General features: G+C 36.5%; 1 protein-coding gene across 3 annotated transcripts in view; it reads right to left on the bottom strand.

Annotated features, from left to right (window-relative positions):
- SLC6A11 (solute carrier family 6 member 11) overlaps positions 1-14,579 on the bottom strand; it is a 127,347-nt gene extending 112,768 nt beyond the window's left edge. Inside the window, exons 1-6 of one of the 3 annotated variants that reach the window (XM_034438393.3) lie at positions 14,559-14,576; positions 14,045-14,147; positions 13,420-13,655; positions 6,014-6,148; positions 5,019-5,159; positions 3,406-3,496 (exon numbers count right to left, since the gene is read on the bottom strand). In XM_034438393.3, coding sequence (XP_034294284.1) covers positions 3,406-3,496; positions 5,019-5,159; positions 6,014-6,148; positions 13,420-13,639 — 587 coding nt within the window. In that variant the 5' untranslated portion in view covers positions 13,640-13,655; positions 14,045-14,147; positions 14,559-14,576. Of the gene's footprint in view, positions 1-3,405; positions 3,497-5,018; positions 5,160-6,013; positions 6,149-13,419; positions 13,656-14,044; positions 14,405-14,558 lie in introns of those variants that run through there. The other 2 variants (XM_087887777.1, XM_034438383.3) reach the window with 2 other exon arrangements.
- Positions 14,580-15,580: the final 1,001 nt, after the last annotated feature.

Below are 15,580 nucleotides of genomic sequence, written 5' to 3'. Positions count from 1 at the left end.
TATCATAAAAATTGCAGGTAAAAGCCCATAAACTCTGCAGTGTCATAGTCTAAAAACAATAAGGCAGAAAGGGCCCATTCTATACATTGTGTTGAACAAAAATGCAGTCATGTGGTGAAATGCAAATAAACTACTATGAAAGAATGTCTGACATAAACCATACATAAACAAAACACTTATATTTTCTTCTTCTAACAATCTGAATGTGATGGTGAAAGATCACAGCATACTTTGGGAAGAACAGAAATACAAATCTACGGAAAACATTAAATCACTAATATGAAATTAAGCAAAAGTAAAACAAATATGTTTAGAAGTAGCATACAACTTGAATTAAAACAAAACTAAATGGAACAAAGCTTCTAACTTATCAAAAAGGCTTTGTTAAACGCTGGTTGCATATAGGTACTAATTATTGAGTACTAATGTTGCAGCACTACAATTAATAAATTGTAGATAATGACACATTAGAGAAAAGAGTCTCCCAAAAGTTCACCGCGTGCTAATTTCACAAGATTCGTGCTGAACAGTGCAAGACACATCACAACCCGGTTGTTTCATGTGAAACTATTTGTGTGCCCATATGTCAAAATTTCAATTTATAGGGCTAGTCTATTTGCATGCTGGGAGGAATGCATACACGCAGTGATACAAAACTAATGAGGACTCAATGCAAAAAGGTAGGAAATACTTTTAAAATTAATAAAATTATACAATATATACCTAAGGTATAACAGATGCCTTATACCTTACGTATCTACAACAGATACCTAAGGTATAACAAGTGCCTATCTTTTCTAACTATTTTAAAATAAAATTAAAATAATGAACCAACTAAAGCATTCCCCTGCACACCAGCCTCTCAAATTTCTCATTCATTTCTACCTTCCTACTTTCAAAATGAATATGGCATCTGGCTAGCTATTAAACTTCCAAATATATTCTGCACTCAGATTCAAGGATTGGGTGCCCTGTCTGGGTGGTAGCACCTCAGATAACACTCAATAATGCATCACAGATTATTAGATCAAGTCCATTTAAAACGAGCTGTAGTGTTTAAGTCCCATTTAAACCAATGAAACAGTAAGTAGTAAATAATGTAAATCTTGCTTCCAATGAGACAGCAGAACAGTGTAAACATGTCAATTGAGAAGGCCTATGATAAACATATTGCATATACTATCAGTTGTACAATCTTTTAATTAAGCCACCAACATAGTAATCATTATTACTGCTGCAGGAATCAATAAGATTTAGAGAATTTTCTTATCTTGATCCTACAGAGCTTGTGCCATCAGGACAATGGTGTCCTATACTGTTTTCACCTTTACATTTTCTTACCACAAATCTCTGTGACTTGATTCAGTAGGTTGAACAACACTGTCAAGTAATTTATTAAGACTGTGTTACTATTATTCTTCTCTTCCTTACTAGTATCTATCTCTTCGCACTTATTACTATAACCATGTTGCTTGTATCTTTCAATTTATATTGTTTTTATTTGTTTCCTAGTATGATTTGATAGCTTATTAGTAAGATTGACTATCACTAAGTGTTGGATCTTTTTATTCTTGATGAGTGTATTTTATTCTCCTTACGTACACTGAGAGCATATACACCAAAGACAAATTCCTTGTGTCCAGTCACACTTGGCCAATAAAGAATTCTCTTCTCTTCTCTTCTCTTCTCTTCTCTTTTCTTCTCTTCTCTTCTCATCTATTCTACTCTACTCTACTCTACTCTACTCTACTCTACTCTACTCAAAAAAGTAATATAAGCCAACATATAAGACAGTAGATACCTCTACATCATAGACTGTGTTTTAGCAGATTACATAACCTAAAAATTCCCTTTCTCCCCTGGCATATTCCTGTTCCTCCTGTACACCGTTGTGCCTGAGAGAAGGGACAGACATCCTCTGATGTCAGAGGGAAAGATGCAATATACCCTATGGCGCTTAGAAGGATGACCCTGGTGCCAAAGGATTTCAACCTAAAACAGATTTTAATCTTTTAACAATAAAGTGCAAATGTGATGTGTTTCTTCAAACATTGGTATACTTATATATCTCAGAACAACTAACAATGTCTTTGGTTATAAATACTACCAGAAGAAAATCCATAGCGATACAAAGAAATCTGTATGCAAACTTTCAGCTTACTCACTCAAAAGAAACAATTGACTATCACTGGTAAAGCTGTCTCATTCAAAATAATTGTCTCCAAAAATATGAAAGTTATATACATGAATTCAATGGTTTTATTTCTTATCATGAAAGTTCTATTTTTCTGTTCAGTATGTTATACATGAAAACAATTATGACATTTTATTTTTTATTTATTTTATTTAATTTATATACCGCCCTTCTCCCGAAGGACTCAGGGCGGTGAACAGCCATAATAAAAACAATGTACAAAAATAGAATTTAAAAGCAGATTAAAATAATTAAATCATAGGCCGAATTTAAAACTCTCATTTTAAAACCAATTTTAAAACCCCATTAAAACCAAATTAAAATCATTTATCCCATCAGAGAGGATTGCTGGAATAACAGGGTCTTCACTGCCCGACGGAAGGCGCGGAGGTCGGGGATCCTTTGTATGTCCAGGGGTAATTCATTCCAGAGGGCACAGAGAAGGCTCTCCCCCTGAGGGTCGCCAGTCTACATTCTTTGGCTTGCGGCACCCTGAGGAGGCCCTGCGTGAGCGTACTGGTCGGTGGGAGGCCATTTTCTGGACAATACTGTAAAAGCAACTCCCAACCTTTTGGGCACCATAGCCCAGTTCCTTGGGAAAAGATTTTTTCCACAGACCAGAGTGGGCGTGGTTTTGCATCCTGCCTGCATCCCACGAATGTGACTTCTCATGTTTGCATGGACTGGTTGATAGCATGCCACAGACTAATGCTGGTCTATGAACCAGGGGTTGGGGACCCCTGTTTCAGGACATATTTAACATCCTTGTATAGCCTACAACACCAAATTCCTTGTTCTTCTCCTTATCTAACTTCTGAAGTGGAGACATCATCATCTGGTTAACAACTAGCTGGGATTAAATCTGTATCTCGCATTAGTCCCATAGAACATGTAATGTTGCAAATTGTTTTCACATAGAAAACATTTGAAAGGAAACATCTGAAAGGAAATTCTGAGATTTAGCTTATAGTAACTATTATTAAAATAGTTAATATTATTAGATAATACTGTAGCACTAGGAGGAGGAGTCATTATTATTTGGTACGTCTTATCAAAGGAAAAGTGTCTTGATTTACCTGGATGAATACATGAAAATCACTTTTACCTAAAATTCTGCCATTGGCAGAAACTAATATTTTCTTATTCTTATTTGTTCCAAATGTTTCTTTTCAATGCCTTTTCAATTAAAATAAAATGGTAATAATACTTACTCCCAAAATTCCATGACTGGAGAAGTAGCATTCTGCAAATATTGTTGAGTGCAATTGCTCATATTAAGTCTCTGAAATTCCACACAATGTTCTATAATAGAACAAAAAAAAATATATAACATTTGCCTTATTTTTTTTTTATGGAGGTAATGTGCTTTAGTAATTAATTCCCATTATACCATTCTTTCAATATTTTCCCTTTGTCCAATGGAAATATAAAATCTAAAATTTCTAAAAGTAGAAACAGGCTTTACAAATGACAATGCTTTGCAATTCAAGTGATTACAATTTAATTCCCAATGCATATTACTGGCTTGAGAATCATCTGCTATAAGCAGCAACCTAAAAGCTTTAATCTGTTAAGGGAGAAAGTAGCATAATCATACTGGTAAAGCTGGTGTTCCGGAAATTGGGGAAAGAAAAAAAATTCTTCATAAGTGAATTGATACATGTACTAGCTGGATAATATTCAATATTAGATAAGATTTCTGAAATATATGCCAAAAATTACTGAAATCCATGAAAATTCTTGGATTTAGCCGAACACTATAGAGCTGATCAAAACTCCAAAGCTATTTAATAATATAAGAATGGTGATAGAAAATTTCAGTTCTTAATAAAATTAAACTGTTACAGAGATGAGATTAAATACATCATCAGTCAATTGCAAAAGGCAGCTTCACTCAGAACAGCTTACATCCTGCAACAATATCTGCAACACCATCGAACAGCCACATCTGCCTGGAAGGACTCAATAAGCAGACAAAAATGGCAAATCCAATGTAAACATCTGGCTGACTGTATGATGAACCATTTAATAAATTATTATTATTATAAACTTTTATTCATTAAACATGAAACTCAGTCAACTGAATATTTATTATTATTGGTTAATCTTTAGTGAGATTCACAGCCTTTGAGGTTGGCTAATAGCTGAGCAACTCGAGTCCTAACCAAGAACCTAGGAACTGTTAAGGTATCGTTGGAGGATGTAAACTGTTCTGAGTAAGGTGTTTTTTGTAGAGTTAAAATGTTCAAGTCCGGCAAATTTAGAATTTCTAAATAGCGGGGTAGCCCTTTGGGTATTGCTCCAAGGGCTCCAATTACAATTGGGACATCACACAATTTCTTTTTCCACAGTCGCTCAACTTCAATTTGCAAGTCCCGGTACTTTGTGATTTTTTCTTGCTGCTTATCTTCAATCCGTGCATCACCAGGTATTGCAATGTCAATGAACCATACTTTTTTCTTTTCAACTATTGTTATGTCAGGTGGACCAAGTGCCTGTCAGTCTGAATCCTAAAGTCCCACAAGATCTTGAGTTTCTCATTCTCTAAAACTTTCTCAACCTGATGTTCCCAGTGGTTTTTGCTGTACTCAAATCCAAACTTCTGGCACAATTTCCAGTGAATGATCTTAGCAATGCGGTCATGGCGTTGTAGGTAGTCAGTTTGTGAAATTTTGCTGCACCCACTGATCAGGTGGTCGATGATATTATTATTATTATTATTATTATTATTATTATTATTATTATTATTATTAACATTATTATTATTAACATTATTATTATTATTATTATTATTATTAACATTATCTCACTTTTGTGCTAGTACCTGTATTCCACTCATGACCACAGGTTGCCCAGGGAAGCTCCATTGTGAAGCAGTTAAATAGATAAAAAATAGCCCATGCTAAAATGATGATATAGTAAACATTCAAATGTGCTTCAATGACCTGGGTGGCATATCCAATCCCTGAAAAATAATGGAAAGTAATTTTTTAGCCATAAATGGAGACAAAAGCATGGGTTAGATAGCAAACAGGCTCAATGAATACTTGACATACTCTAGTTTCTAAAACAGAATCCTCCAATTTTGAGAGTCTAAATGCACTATGTACGGTAGAAGTTTGGCTGTCTCAAAGGCAGAACCCAGCTGACCCTGAAAAAAGGCAAGCAGGGATAAACTAATTAGCATTTGGATGCAGGACCATCAGGAAATCCCAAAGCTACAGGCTAGACTGAAAACAAAGGCAGGGGCTGAGAAAAATAATACCCAAAAATAAACTGATTAAAGGACCCAGGAAACAGTTTTTAGGTCTTTTTCTACTTAGCAAATGGGCACATTCCAAACTAAGAATACTTAATTTATCAAACTTTAATTTATCACTTTTTCCAAATCCTTTTAAGGTTTGGCATACAATCTTAAGCTAAAGTTCATTTGTAAGGCAAGCAAATATTTCAACCTTCCATGTTGCAAATAGGTTGAAAAACTGAGACAATGACTTTCCCAAGAAGAAAATTCTTGGTCCAAATGAAATCCCCAAATTTATACCTCAGACTCTTATGCTGCATTTTTTATTAGTCGGATAATGTAAGTAAACACAAAGAACATTCATGAGATCTTTGCACATTCAAAGGCAATTAGGCGATTACTATACATTTTGTTGTCATTAATGGCAACAAGATTTGAAACGTTCTTTCCATTTTGAACACTGAAAATTCAGTCTACCTGTAAAATATTTTCGATAGTCATAAAGGTGCTTCTGTATCTATACTCACAAAAATACTTGAATATGTATAGCAAGGAAAAATGAATATGATGTATACCTTCAAACAGTGGGCAAACTTTTCTCCAGCATGTAATTCCTCCTTCGCTAGTAAATTGTCCCAAAGCAGTTTCCAAGAAAAACACTGGTATTCCACAGCAAATGAAGAAAATGACATAGGGTATAAGGAAGGCACCTAAAGCAAACATTGAATAGATATTATTAATGAGACCTAATTGCTTAGAAAGATAAAATTAGACATTTAGTTTCATGTATGCAATTGTTGCACAAGACTATCCATAATACAAACAAGATATGGCTTTGAGTGCAAAAATAAATATTTTAATTTTAGTTAAATTTTGAATAAAATCCTATGCAATTTTTTGATTATAAACTACTATTTATATGAGCCAAGGTGGCGCAGTGGTTAGAGTGCAGTACTGGAGCTACTTCAGCTGACTGCTAGTTCAGCAGATCAGCAGATCAAATCTCACCGGCTCAAGGTTGACTCAGCCTTCCATCCTTCCGAGGTGGGTAAAATGAGGACCCAGATTGTTGGGGGCAATATGCTAATGCTAATGCAATATGCTAATATGCAATATGCTATATGCTAACTTTGTAAACCGCTTAGAGAGGGCTGTAAAGCACTATGAAGCGGTATAGAAGTCTAAATAAAAAAAATATTTACTTACAGATACAAATAGATGATGTTTATCTTTAGCTGGCTGCCAGATTGAAAATAGTTTTCATGTGAAATTATACCAATTTTGTACATATAAAAATTATAAACTTTTCATGTTGGAAAGGTATTTCCAAAAATATCAATGCAGAATGCCAGAGAATATGAGCTCAAAAGGTATGATTTCAGATCAGAAAATCAAGTCAATCAAGAAAGTATTAATCATTAAGTAAATATGATGAACTTGCTAAACTTCTTAAAGTATGGAAAATTTTTTTAATAATATGATTTAATGAAGCTGTAATATATCCACTAGAAAACTTCATGACTGTGCAATAAATAACAGTAATTTTAATCTCTACCAGCAAATCCTACTTAAATCTACCCAAAAATCAATCTTAGTTGCATGCAATTCATTACCATACAGAGCTGAAACCGATATTTTTTATAAATAGACATTAAATTCCTGTTTTAAATATAACGACACTCGAATGGACTGTACACTATACATGCTATTAGAATGAACTTAAAATGACCTCATTGTAGTGAGTTTATAGAGTGTTTATTGCAATGAATCCTACTTTCACTAGAAACTAAAATGTGGAAATCAGATATTGATGATTATAATGTGATGGATATAGTCCATAACCGATTTCTGCTCATTAGTAGCATTCATCATACAAAGAATTTATTATGAAATTTCGCTTCACTGGAACTTAATCTAATGGATGTCGTGCACACTAGACAATTTTATCACTCTGTTTTCTATCATTATTCAAATAACATAAAGTGGCAAAAACAATGCATCAATATATGAGTATGTCCTCTTGTGGAGGACATGAATCATTGCTCATTCTTAGGATTGCCTCAATAATGAACATATTTTTCTCCATTATTTCATTAAACTGAAATTTCATTGTATTAAGTTCTTACAAATAGTATTCTTAAGTTCTTACAAACTGTTTCACTAAAAATAAGTGAAGTTACCAGACAATCTGATAGGAAACTGTGTTAATAAATAAATATATAGTTAACCCTACATATGTTATTTATATTTTTAATAATTATGTACTTTTCCAGTTAAACAATACAGTACATTAGTATCTCTATGCTGCTTTCAAACTAATTAGTAAACATTCTTAGATACTCTTCTATCTGTGGCATGCCACAGTACATATAATACATTGAAAACTTTAAAGCACGTAAAAACAAAAATATCATTATTTTTCAAATTCTACAGCAAAAATGCAATATTTGAAAGTATGCTTTATTATAATGGAAAAAAGCTCAATACATTCAAATGCTGTTAGTATTAGTAATTGTTCAATATTTAAATAGAGTAGTAGAAAAGTATTTTTCTAGAGAAGTTTATCTTTGAAAACCTTAATTGGTTCCATAACTGGTCAGCTTTATAGATTTATATCTATGTAAGTTTTATTAATAATGTTACCCAGTGGTGGGTTGCTCCTGGTTCTGTCTGGTTCTTGCGAACCGGTAGTAAAAGTGGCAGAAGGCTCTGCCCACCTGCCCGGATGTCATAATGGACGATCTGCGCATACACACACTCCCGTTGCAAACCGGTAGTAAAGGGAAGTAGAACCCACCCCTGATGTTACCACAGATAATTATATTTCAGTTACTAGTTCGGAACCATGCAGAACATTTGGATCAACTGCATAATCTTAACTGTTCAGTAAAAGCACTTCTATTTTATTTTACAAATTCATTTCATTTTTAGTTTTGCTTTAGAGAAACATTGAATATATCCTAATGCATGCTATTCCAACTTTCCTAAATATATTTTTTTGCTTATTTATAGCTTGGTTTTCTAAGGCTGCCCAATTTATCACTGGATGAGATACAAAGTTAAAAGTGTGGGCCTGTGAAGCATTTTAGGAAGGACCTTTCTTAATATTCCAGAGAGTAAAAAGAAAAGAAGGGAGTAATACTTTCAGTCTTGCAAGATTCTTTTGATGTAATTTACAGTACAATAAAGATAGACATAGTATTTGTCTAGATTACCTTACAAGGCTAACATAATCCTATTCTAGATTTCAGAACCTATTCATTCCTATTGTAAAATGTGTCAAATGCTGAAAACAAAAAAATACAAGATTTCTTGAAATAATGCAAAGGAGTTAACCCATTAAAATGCAGGTAGAGCCTTTGGCCAATAGCACTTTTGTGCAGTTCCATCTTGTGTGCCACTTGTAATTATTTCTGGAATGGGAGGCTACATTGACAGCCTTTATCTATTCATGATTAGATTATTGCAACCCCCTTTATATGAAAACTGCTATTGAAACTTTAGCTGGTTCGATATATAACAGTCTATTTAGTTATGAATACTCCTAAATTTCCCCATGTGAAATTTATGCTGTGGCAACTTCATTGTTTGAGGGATTGCTTCAGAATACAATTTAAGGTGTTGGATGCCATTTTTAAAGGCCTGCATCAGAGCTGTCAAACTCCTGTCCAGGGGCCAGATGCGTCATGCACTGGCCACGCCCATGCCCGGTTTAACGAAGGGGGAAGAAGTCCTGATACGTGACATGACGCTGCTCTGACAACATGAGTTTTACACCCCTGCCCTACATGGTTAAACTTTCAGTAATCTTGGAGATGATCTACACTTGATAAAACCCTGCTCATCCAATTTGGACAGGAAGAAATGGCATGCAAAAGGAATGACAATTTGAGGGCCATTATGGTTAAGCCTTCTCAGTGATTAACATCTTTCCTCATTTTTAATGACTTTTCCTTCCATACTATATTTCTGAACAATGATGAAGATCTGGTGCTTCAGGACTACTTCATAGGTAGGATGGATTCTTGCAATGCTCCTGAGATGTAGGTGCATTTTTTGTGATGTAGAGGCCATAGAACTGATTATAATTTCCTTGTGGTGTTATTTTTTTGACATTTTTACTGTAAACAGATAGGAAATGTTCACCTTTCTGATTTCTGACAGGACAGAAATCTGAACGAATTAAATCATTTAATCAATAAAACTAAGATTTCAACGTGGCATCTTGCCAGCTGTGGTGCTGTCTGAAAATTATGATCATCGTAAGCTACACGTTTGACAGAAGTTGGGGAGCTCTGACACAAAATAGAAATGGGATATGGGAGGTTTAGAAGTCACATTGTGACGTATCCGAACAATGGCAATCAGATTAAATTTCTCTATATAATTCCTTTGAACACTCAATCTATTACTCATATCGACAGTCTGTTGTACCAATATACAACAATCTGTTGATTTACTTGATACCCAAACTGGACCTCTTATCAAAAATAAAGTTTCACCTTATATCATTTTCTTAAGTACTTGTATATTTCTTCATGAGCCATCACTATATTCAAAAAGGATACTATTATATACACATAATCAGGCAAAAATGAATTATATTCTTCATTCTAGCACAAAGCTTTATAAGAAGAAAATGCAAATGGGGCCTGTAAATCAGTAAAGACATTTGGTTCACTGGAGTTTCCTGAATAAAATATTCCAAGTGAGTTATTTCCCTTATTTAAACAACAGCAAAGATACGACGAGTAATACATTGCTGCTTTGAACAAAACAATACATTTCTAATAAACTGCATGTCTAAATATATTTAAGTGAATAGTGTAAAAAGTCAAACAGAATGTATTTGCTTTTATTATACGCTTATCATTATTTTACTAATGCATCTAAACTGGAAAATAAGGGTAACAGGGTTGATCAGCTAATAAAAAATAGTTAGCCATGTAGTATAAAAATAACTTGCCTAGGTTCAGCATCATAAAATAAAAGCATGAAGAACAGACTAGCAGTCATCAATAAGTACAATTAAACAGAAGGTCTCACTTCATCTTGGTTTCCTGCCACTATGAAGCAACAGAAGGCAATACAGAAAAGTAAACACACCAACACATCATGCTTTTTTTAAAAAAAGTAGCAAAGGCAACAGGCCAAATACATGTTGATACTTTTCATTTCAGCAACAACATTAATTGCGGGACATTATCAGCAGAAAAACAACAGTGAAGAAGAAGCACCTGAACAAATTATTTTAGCCCCGTGAACTTTGGAAGTATGAGGATTTAAGCCAAATTTGAGCTATTGCTCTCAGCTTCTATAGCTAACATCCAGATCTAGGGAGAATCCAAATGTGGTGGACCTCAATTCCCAGAATTCCCAGCTAGCACAGTTTTGTCAAAGTTGGAGATGGCTACAATCTGTTTTACCACAACCAATTCAACATAGCATGGAAAAATGTTCTCTTAAAAACAGTCAAACATTCTTGCAAAACCCATGGATTGAGTTGCAGAATTGCATTATAGCTCAATTCTATACTTAACACAAAGGGATGAAATGAAATATCCAAGGGAAAATGTATTATTGTGTAACAGACTGACATGCTTCAAATAAAATCCTTTATCAAGGCTATCACTACAAAACAAAATCTCATGGAATAAATTTGTGTGTGTAGCTGAAATAAAAATTTTCATTGTTTTTGATGTAATATTTAACAAGAAAATATTTTAAAATGATACTCCTAGTAATTATGTTGCCTTGAAACTACTGAAACCGATAACTTTAACAAAATAATTTCATTAGTAATGGGGTTACTTTTTTTCTTTCCTTGTAATTTATTTTTCAATGCCTGCCATTCTCTTTTTTTGCAAACTTGATACTAAATACCCACAGCATAATCTCTCTTTTTGGTTACCCTATTCCCAGTGTAATGATGGAATTTATAAATATATTTGCCATGCAAATGATAGCATTTAGATTATACTGACATTTCATTCCTGCATTATATTAGTTGGAATATGGCTCACAATACCATATACCCCAAAATATTACAGTTTGTAAACTTATATCCAGTGTCATGTCATGATCATACTTAATTTATCATGCTCACCAAAGATCAAAGAGTTGGTAGTACTAATAAAGTTTCTGACTTGCTTTCAAACAACATCCATACGATAAAATAAAACAAGAGTATGACATGTAAATATTTATTTTCTAAGAAAGTAATAACTCCCAAGAGATTCTGAGAAGTAACTTGTGCTCTATCTTCAATAAGCAAAACAAGATTCGACCATTCAAGTTATACTGAATGTCAATGTAATCAAAACATTCTTTTCTGTAGACAATATGGCTACAAATTACAATTCTATACAGAATTGTACGTAATGTTGATAGCTCTGCATACTGTTATACCTAATAATCCAGGGGAAAAAATCCAAGTACATGAATTTAAAGAAGACTAATTGATTGTGAAGGATAATTAAGAAAATTAAAGCTACCAACCACTAGCCCTTGGTAAAGAAAACCATACAGTTTGCAAAATGAAGCATGTACCACAGTTTTGAATTCTTTTTTAAGCTCCCCAGAGAGCTTTTAATACAACCCAGTTTGCCTTGGGTCCAAAACCAATCTAAGTGTTTATAAGCCTCTTCATTAATTTCCATCAGAAAATGAATAACAACCATTCTGGCTCTAAATTGAATGCAATTGGCAGGTCTTCTTTTAAATCTAAAGGGACACTCATTTCAGACAGACGAGTTTTGTGCAAGAGTAGTGTTTGAAGTCTGTGAGTTGGTATAAAATGGACTATTATTTTAAAAGGTCCTATGAAATTAACCTGTAGAATGTTAAAGGGAGAGGGGCAGAGGTAGGGATTTCATTTATTTAGAGAAAGAACAGTTTGAGGCTTTGCATTTTTTGCATGGATGTCATCAACTCGATAGGTTTCTTCTCCATTCCTCTTAAAAGCATTTTAACTAAAAGGAAACCTGTGCTAAAGTTTTCAGCTGATTGAAAAGTAAAAATGTTAATTACAAAACAAGTTTTCTGTTTCTCTCCCCTGTTCGGGATTTTTCTTTTTTGAATTGTGTGAAGGAAAATCTGTTTTGTGTTGTCTAAATCTTGAAATTCTGAAATGGCTTCAGGAGCAACTCTTTGCTTTGTGGAAGTCTATCTTTGCTTATGATAAAATCTAGCTGTTCTATTGATCATTGAAAATTTGGGATTTACTGAAAGCAGATAAGAACAAAATTTGCTATAGAGAACAGATTTCCTATAGAGACCCATTGGGGTTTGGTTCTAAAGCAAACACTTAGGATTGCAGTGTCACATCAAGCAAACTCTATATATACACCTGTTGCTATGACTTACAGAAATAAAACTTCAAGTGAAAAAATAAATGCTAACTTTGCTTAAAGTTACCCGTTTTTAAAATCTCAGTTTGTTTTGAAAATGTTTAAAGATTTTATTTTATTAGATTTATTCTTGTCATGTTTATATAAATGTATATCATGGAAACATGACTGACACCGATACACTCTTTATTTTAATATACCATCCTTGTTCAACATGCATTTAATGAAGCTGCTATTTGCCAATAATTATAGGCTGATGATGGGCTTACTCTTTTCTAACTTTTGTCTCCAACGACAGGAGGAAAATATTTTACTTTAAAAATTAATCATCATCAGTCTCCGTACTAAAGTACTAATCACCCACTTTCAAAGGATCACAAAACTATAAGTACAACTACAGTAAGCAAATCCATCTCTACTTTTATCACCTGCCCTTTTCTTTCCGGTTTGTATATCTAACTCCCTTAAATTCCATTCCATTGCTTGATAGCCTCCTGTTGTCTAAATATTAACCTACCATGATAACCCCCCCCACACACACACTCCTTTCCCTTACATTAAGCAAATTAAATGTTTTAGCAGGTGGGCAAAGCACGTGCATGCTCTGCACTTAAGACAGGATGCCATCTTACCTCCTCCATTTTTGTAGCAGAGATATGGGAATCGCCACACGTTCCCCAACCCAATAATCTCCCCTGCCACAGACAGCACAAATTCAATTTTATTGTTCCAATGGCCTCTTTCGTGCACCTTCTTATCGTTGCTGTGGACCAAATTGGTGCTGGAGGCTTCAGGATCCGGAGCATCTTCGGGTTTGCCATTAATTATAGGGATAGCCTTTTCAGCTGTCATGACTCTCTCTCAAAGCCTGGAGAAGAATATAAAGAAAGGAGGGGAAGGGGAGTCAAGACGGCAGCGATGCTCCTTGTAACCGCTTTTCCCCTTGGACCACAAACGGGTCCGCTTTCGCATCCTTCACAAAAGGACCAAAAAGCGCAGGAGATGCTCTGGCCAACTTCTCAAGATCAAAACACCTGCTGATGATGGGCTGGGAGGCGACTTGACTTGGGAGAAGTGAAGAGCGAAGCGGGAAAGCCTACCTGTTTTTCTCTCCTCACCCACCCACCCACCCACCTTCCTGAACCAGGAGCCCAGCTTTCCAAATCTGCCCGACCTGCCTCCGACGCCTCCCTTTTTTTTTTTTTTTTGGTGCAGACTAGGGGAGAAGGCCAGATTCTTCCACTGAGCGCTACTCACCCAGGACGCCGGCCGCGCTCTTGGCTAGAAAGGAAGAAGAGGTCGGCGCTGGTTCTGCGGCTGCCGTCCACCAGACCTTTGGGCCGTCCTGTGGCACTGACGCCTGGGGAGGGAAGGAAGGAGGGAGGGAGGGCAGGCGAGGCGAGGTGAGCTGAGCTGAGGCAGGCGCCCGCGGCGGAGGCGGCAACCAGCAGCGAGGGAAAGGCTCGTGATAGGCAGCGACGGCTTTGCCTTCGCTCTCCCTCGCTCTCTCTCTCTGCGCGCTGTTGCTGCCCGGCTGCAAAAGCTGCTCCGCTCCGGCCACGCCGCACAGCCGAAAGGGATTTGGACTGCTCAGCCTATGCGGAGGAAACGTGCAACAACGCCCCCCCACACACACACACACATACACACCCTCCAGCCCACCCCACGCCATCGATCCCCTTTCCTCCGCCCCGCTCCTTGCCTCGGTCCCACCTCCTCGTAAACTATCGGGGGGCGACCTACCTTGAGTTGGGGGGGGGGATCTGCTTACCTACACGCGACGGCGAGGCTGAGCGCGCACGTTAGGAACACCGCGGGCGGTTTTAAGGCAGCCGCGTTTGTTTTGAGAGGAGGGCGACAGGGGTAGACTACTCTACTCAAGGAGTAGACAGCCTGCAGTTCTGCCTTGCAGTCCGTGGGAAAGAGTTAAAAGCCCAAATTCAGCTACTGCGCCCCGCTCTCTGGGGCTTTTGCCCCAAAGGTGTTTTTTCAGACAGAACCAACAGAGATTCACACTTTTTCAAACAATCAAGTGTGTGTGTGTGTGTGTGTGTGTGTAACTGCCATCTATGGAGATTCTCAGTCATCCAGGTCATGGTTGTCCCAAAGGTGCTTTTTCAAAAACGCAACTGGACTTTCTGGGTTTTTTTCTTTGAAGACGTTTCGCTTCTCATCCAAGAAGCTCCTTCAGCTATGGCTGGATGGTCAATCACCTCTTGAAAAAGCACCTTTGGGACAACCATGACCTGAGAATCTCCATAGACATTTCTTTTGTTCTTCTGGACTGTATATAGCATCTCTGGTACCTGGTTCGGAGGTTGCCTAGAACCAGAGGAGGAGGAGCAGCACTTTTGCCCTGCTTAGTCACCTTCCCTCTGGGAAATATTTAGGATGTGGCTTGAGAGGAGAAGACATTTCTTCCCTTCCCACCGTCACCCAAATCCTTCCTGGTGAACCAGATTCCTTCCTGCCATCTCACTGGGAGAAGAGAGTGGTGGTGGGAGCTTCAGAGGGATTCCATGCGACCTCTTTTTGGCAACTTTTCCAGGTGTTCTCCTGATCTCTTCCTCGGCAACTCAGATGATCTGTTTAGCTTTGAGAAGGCAGCAGGAAGAGCTGGGTTTGCATGGACAACCCATATGGAAAGGAACAAGCCTTAGAGTACTCAGGGGACTTACACTTACTCTTTGTTTCTGTCATGCTGGATCATGTGTGGATTGGAAGTAAATCAGCCTTCGGATTGGACTGGGGTAAATGAGCCGTGTATAGGCAGACTATAAAGGACCATAAGTA

Source organism: Pantherophis guttatus, chromosome 2 (assembly GCF_059756535.1).
Source record: "Pantherophis guttatus breed Tessera chromosome 2, ASM5975653v1, whole genome shotgun sequence".
NCBI classification, from domain to species: Eukaryota; Metazoa; Chordata; class Lepidosauria; order Squamata; family Colubridae; genus Pantherophis; species Pantherophis guttatus.
Note: the sequence above shows the minus strand (reverse complement) of the source record. Positions and strands in the feature narration are given on the sequence as shown.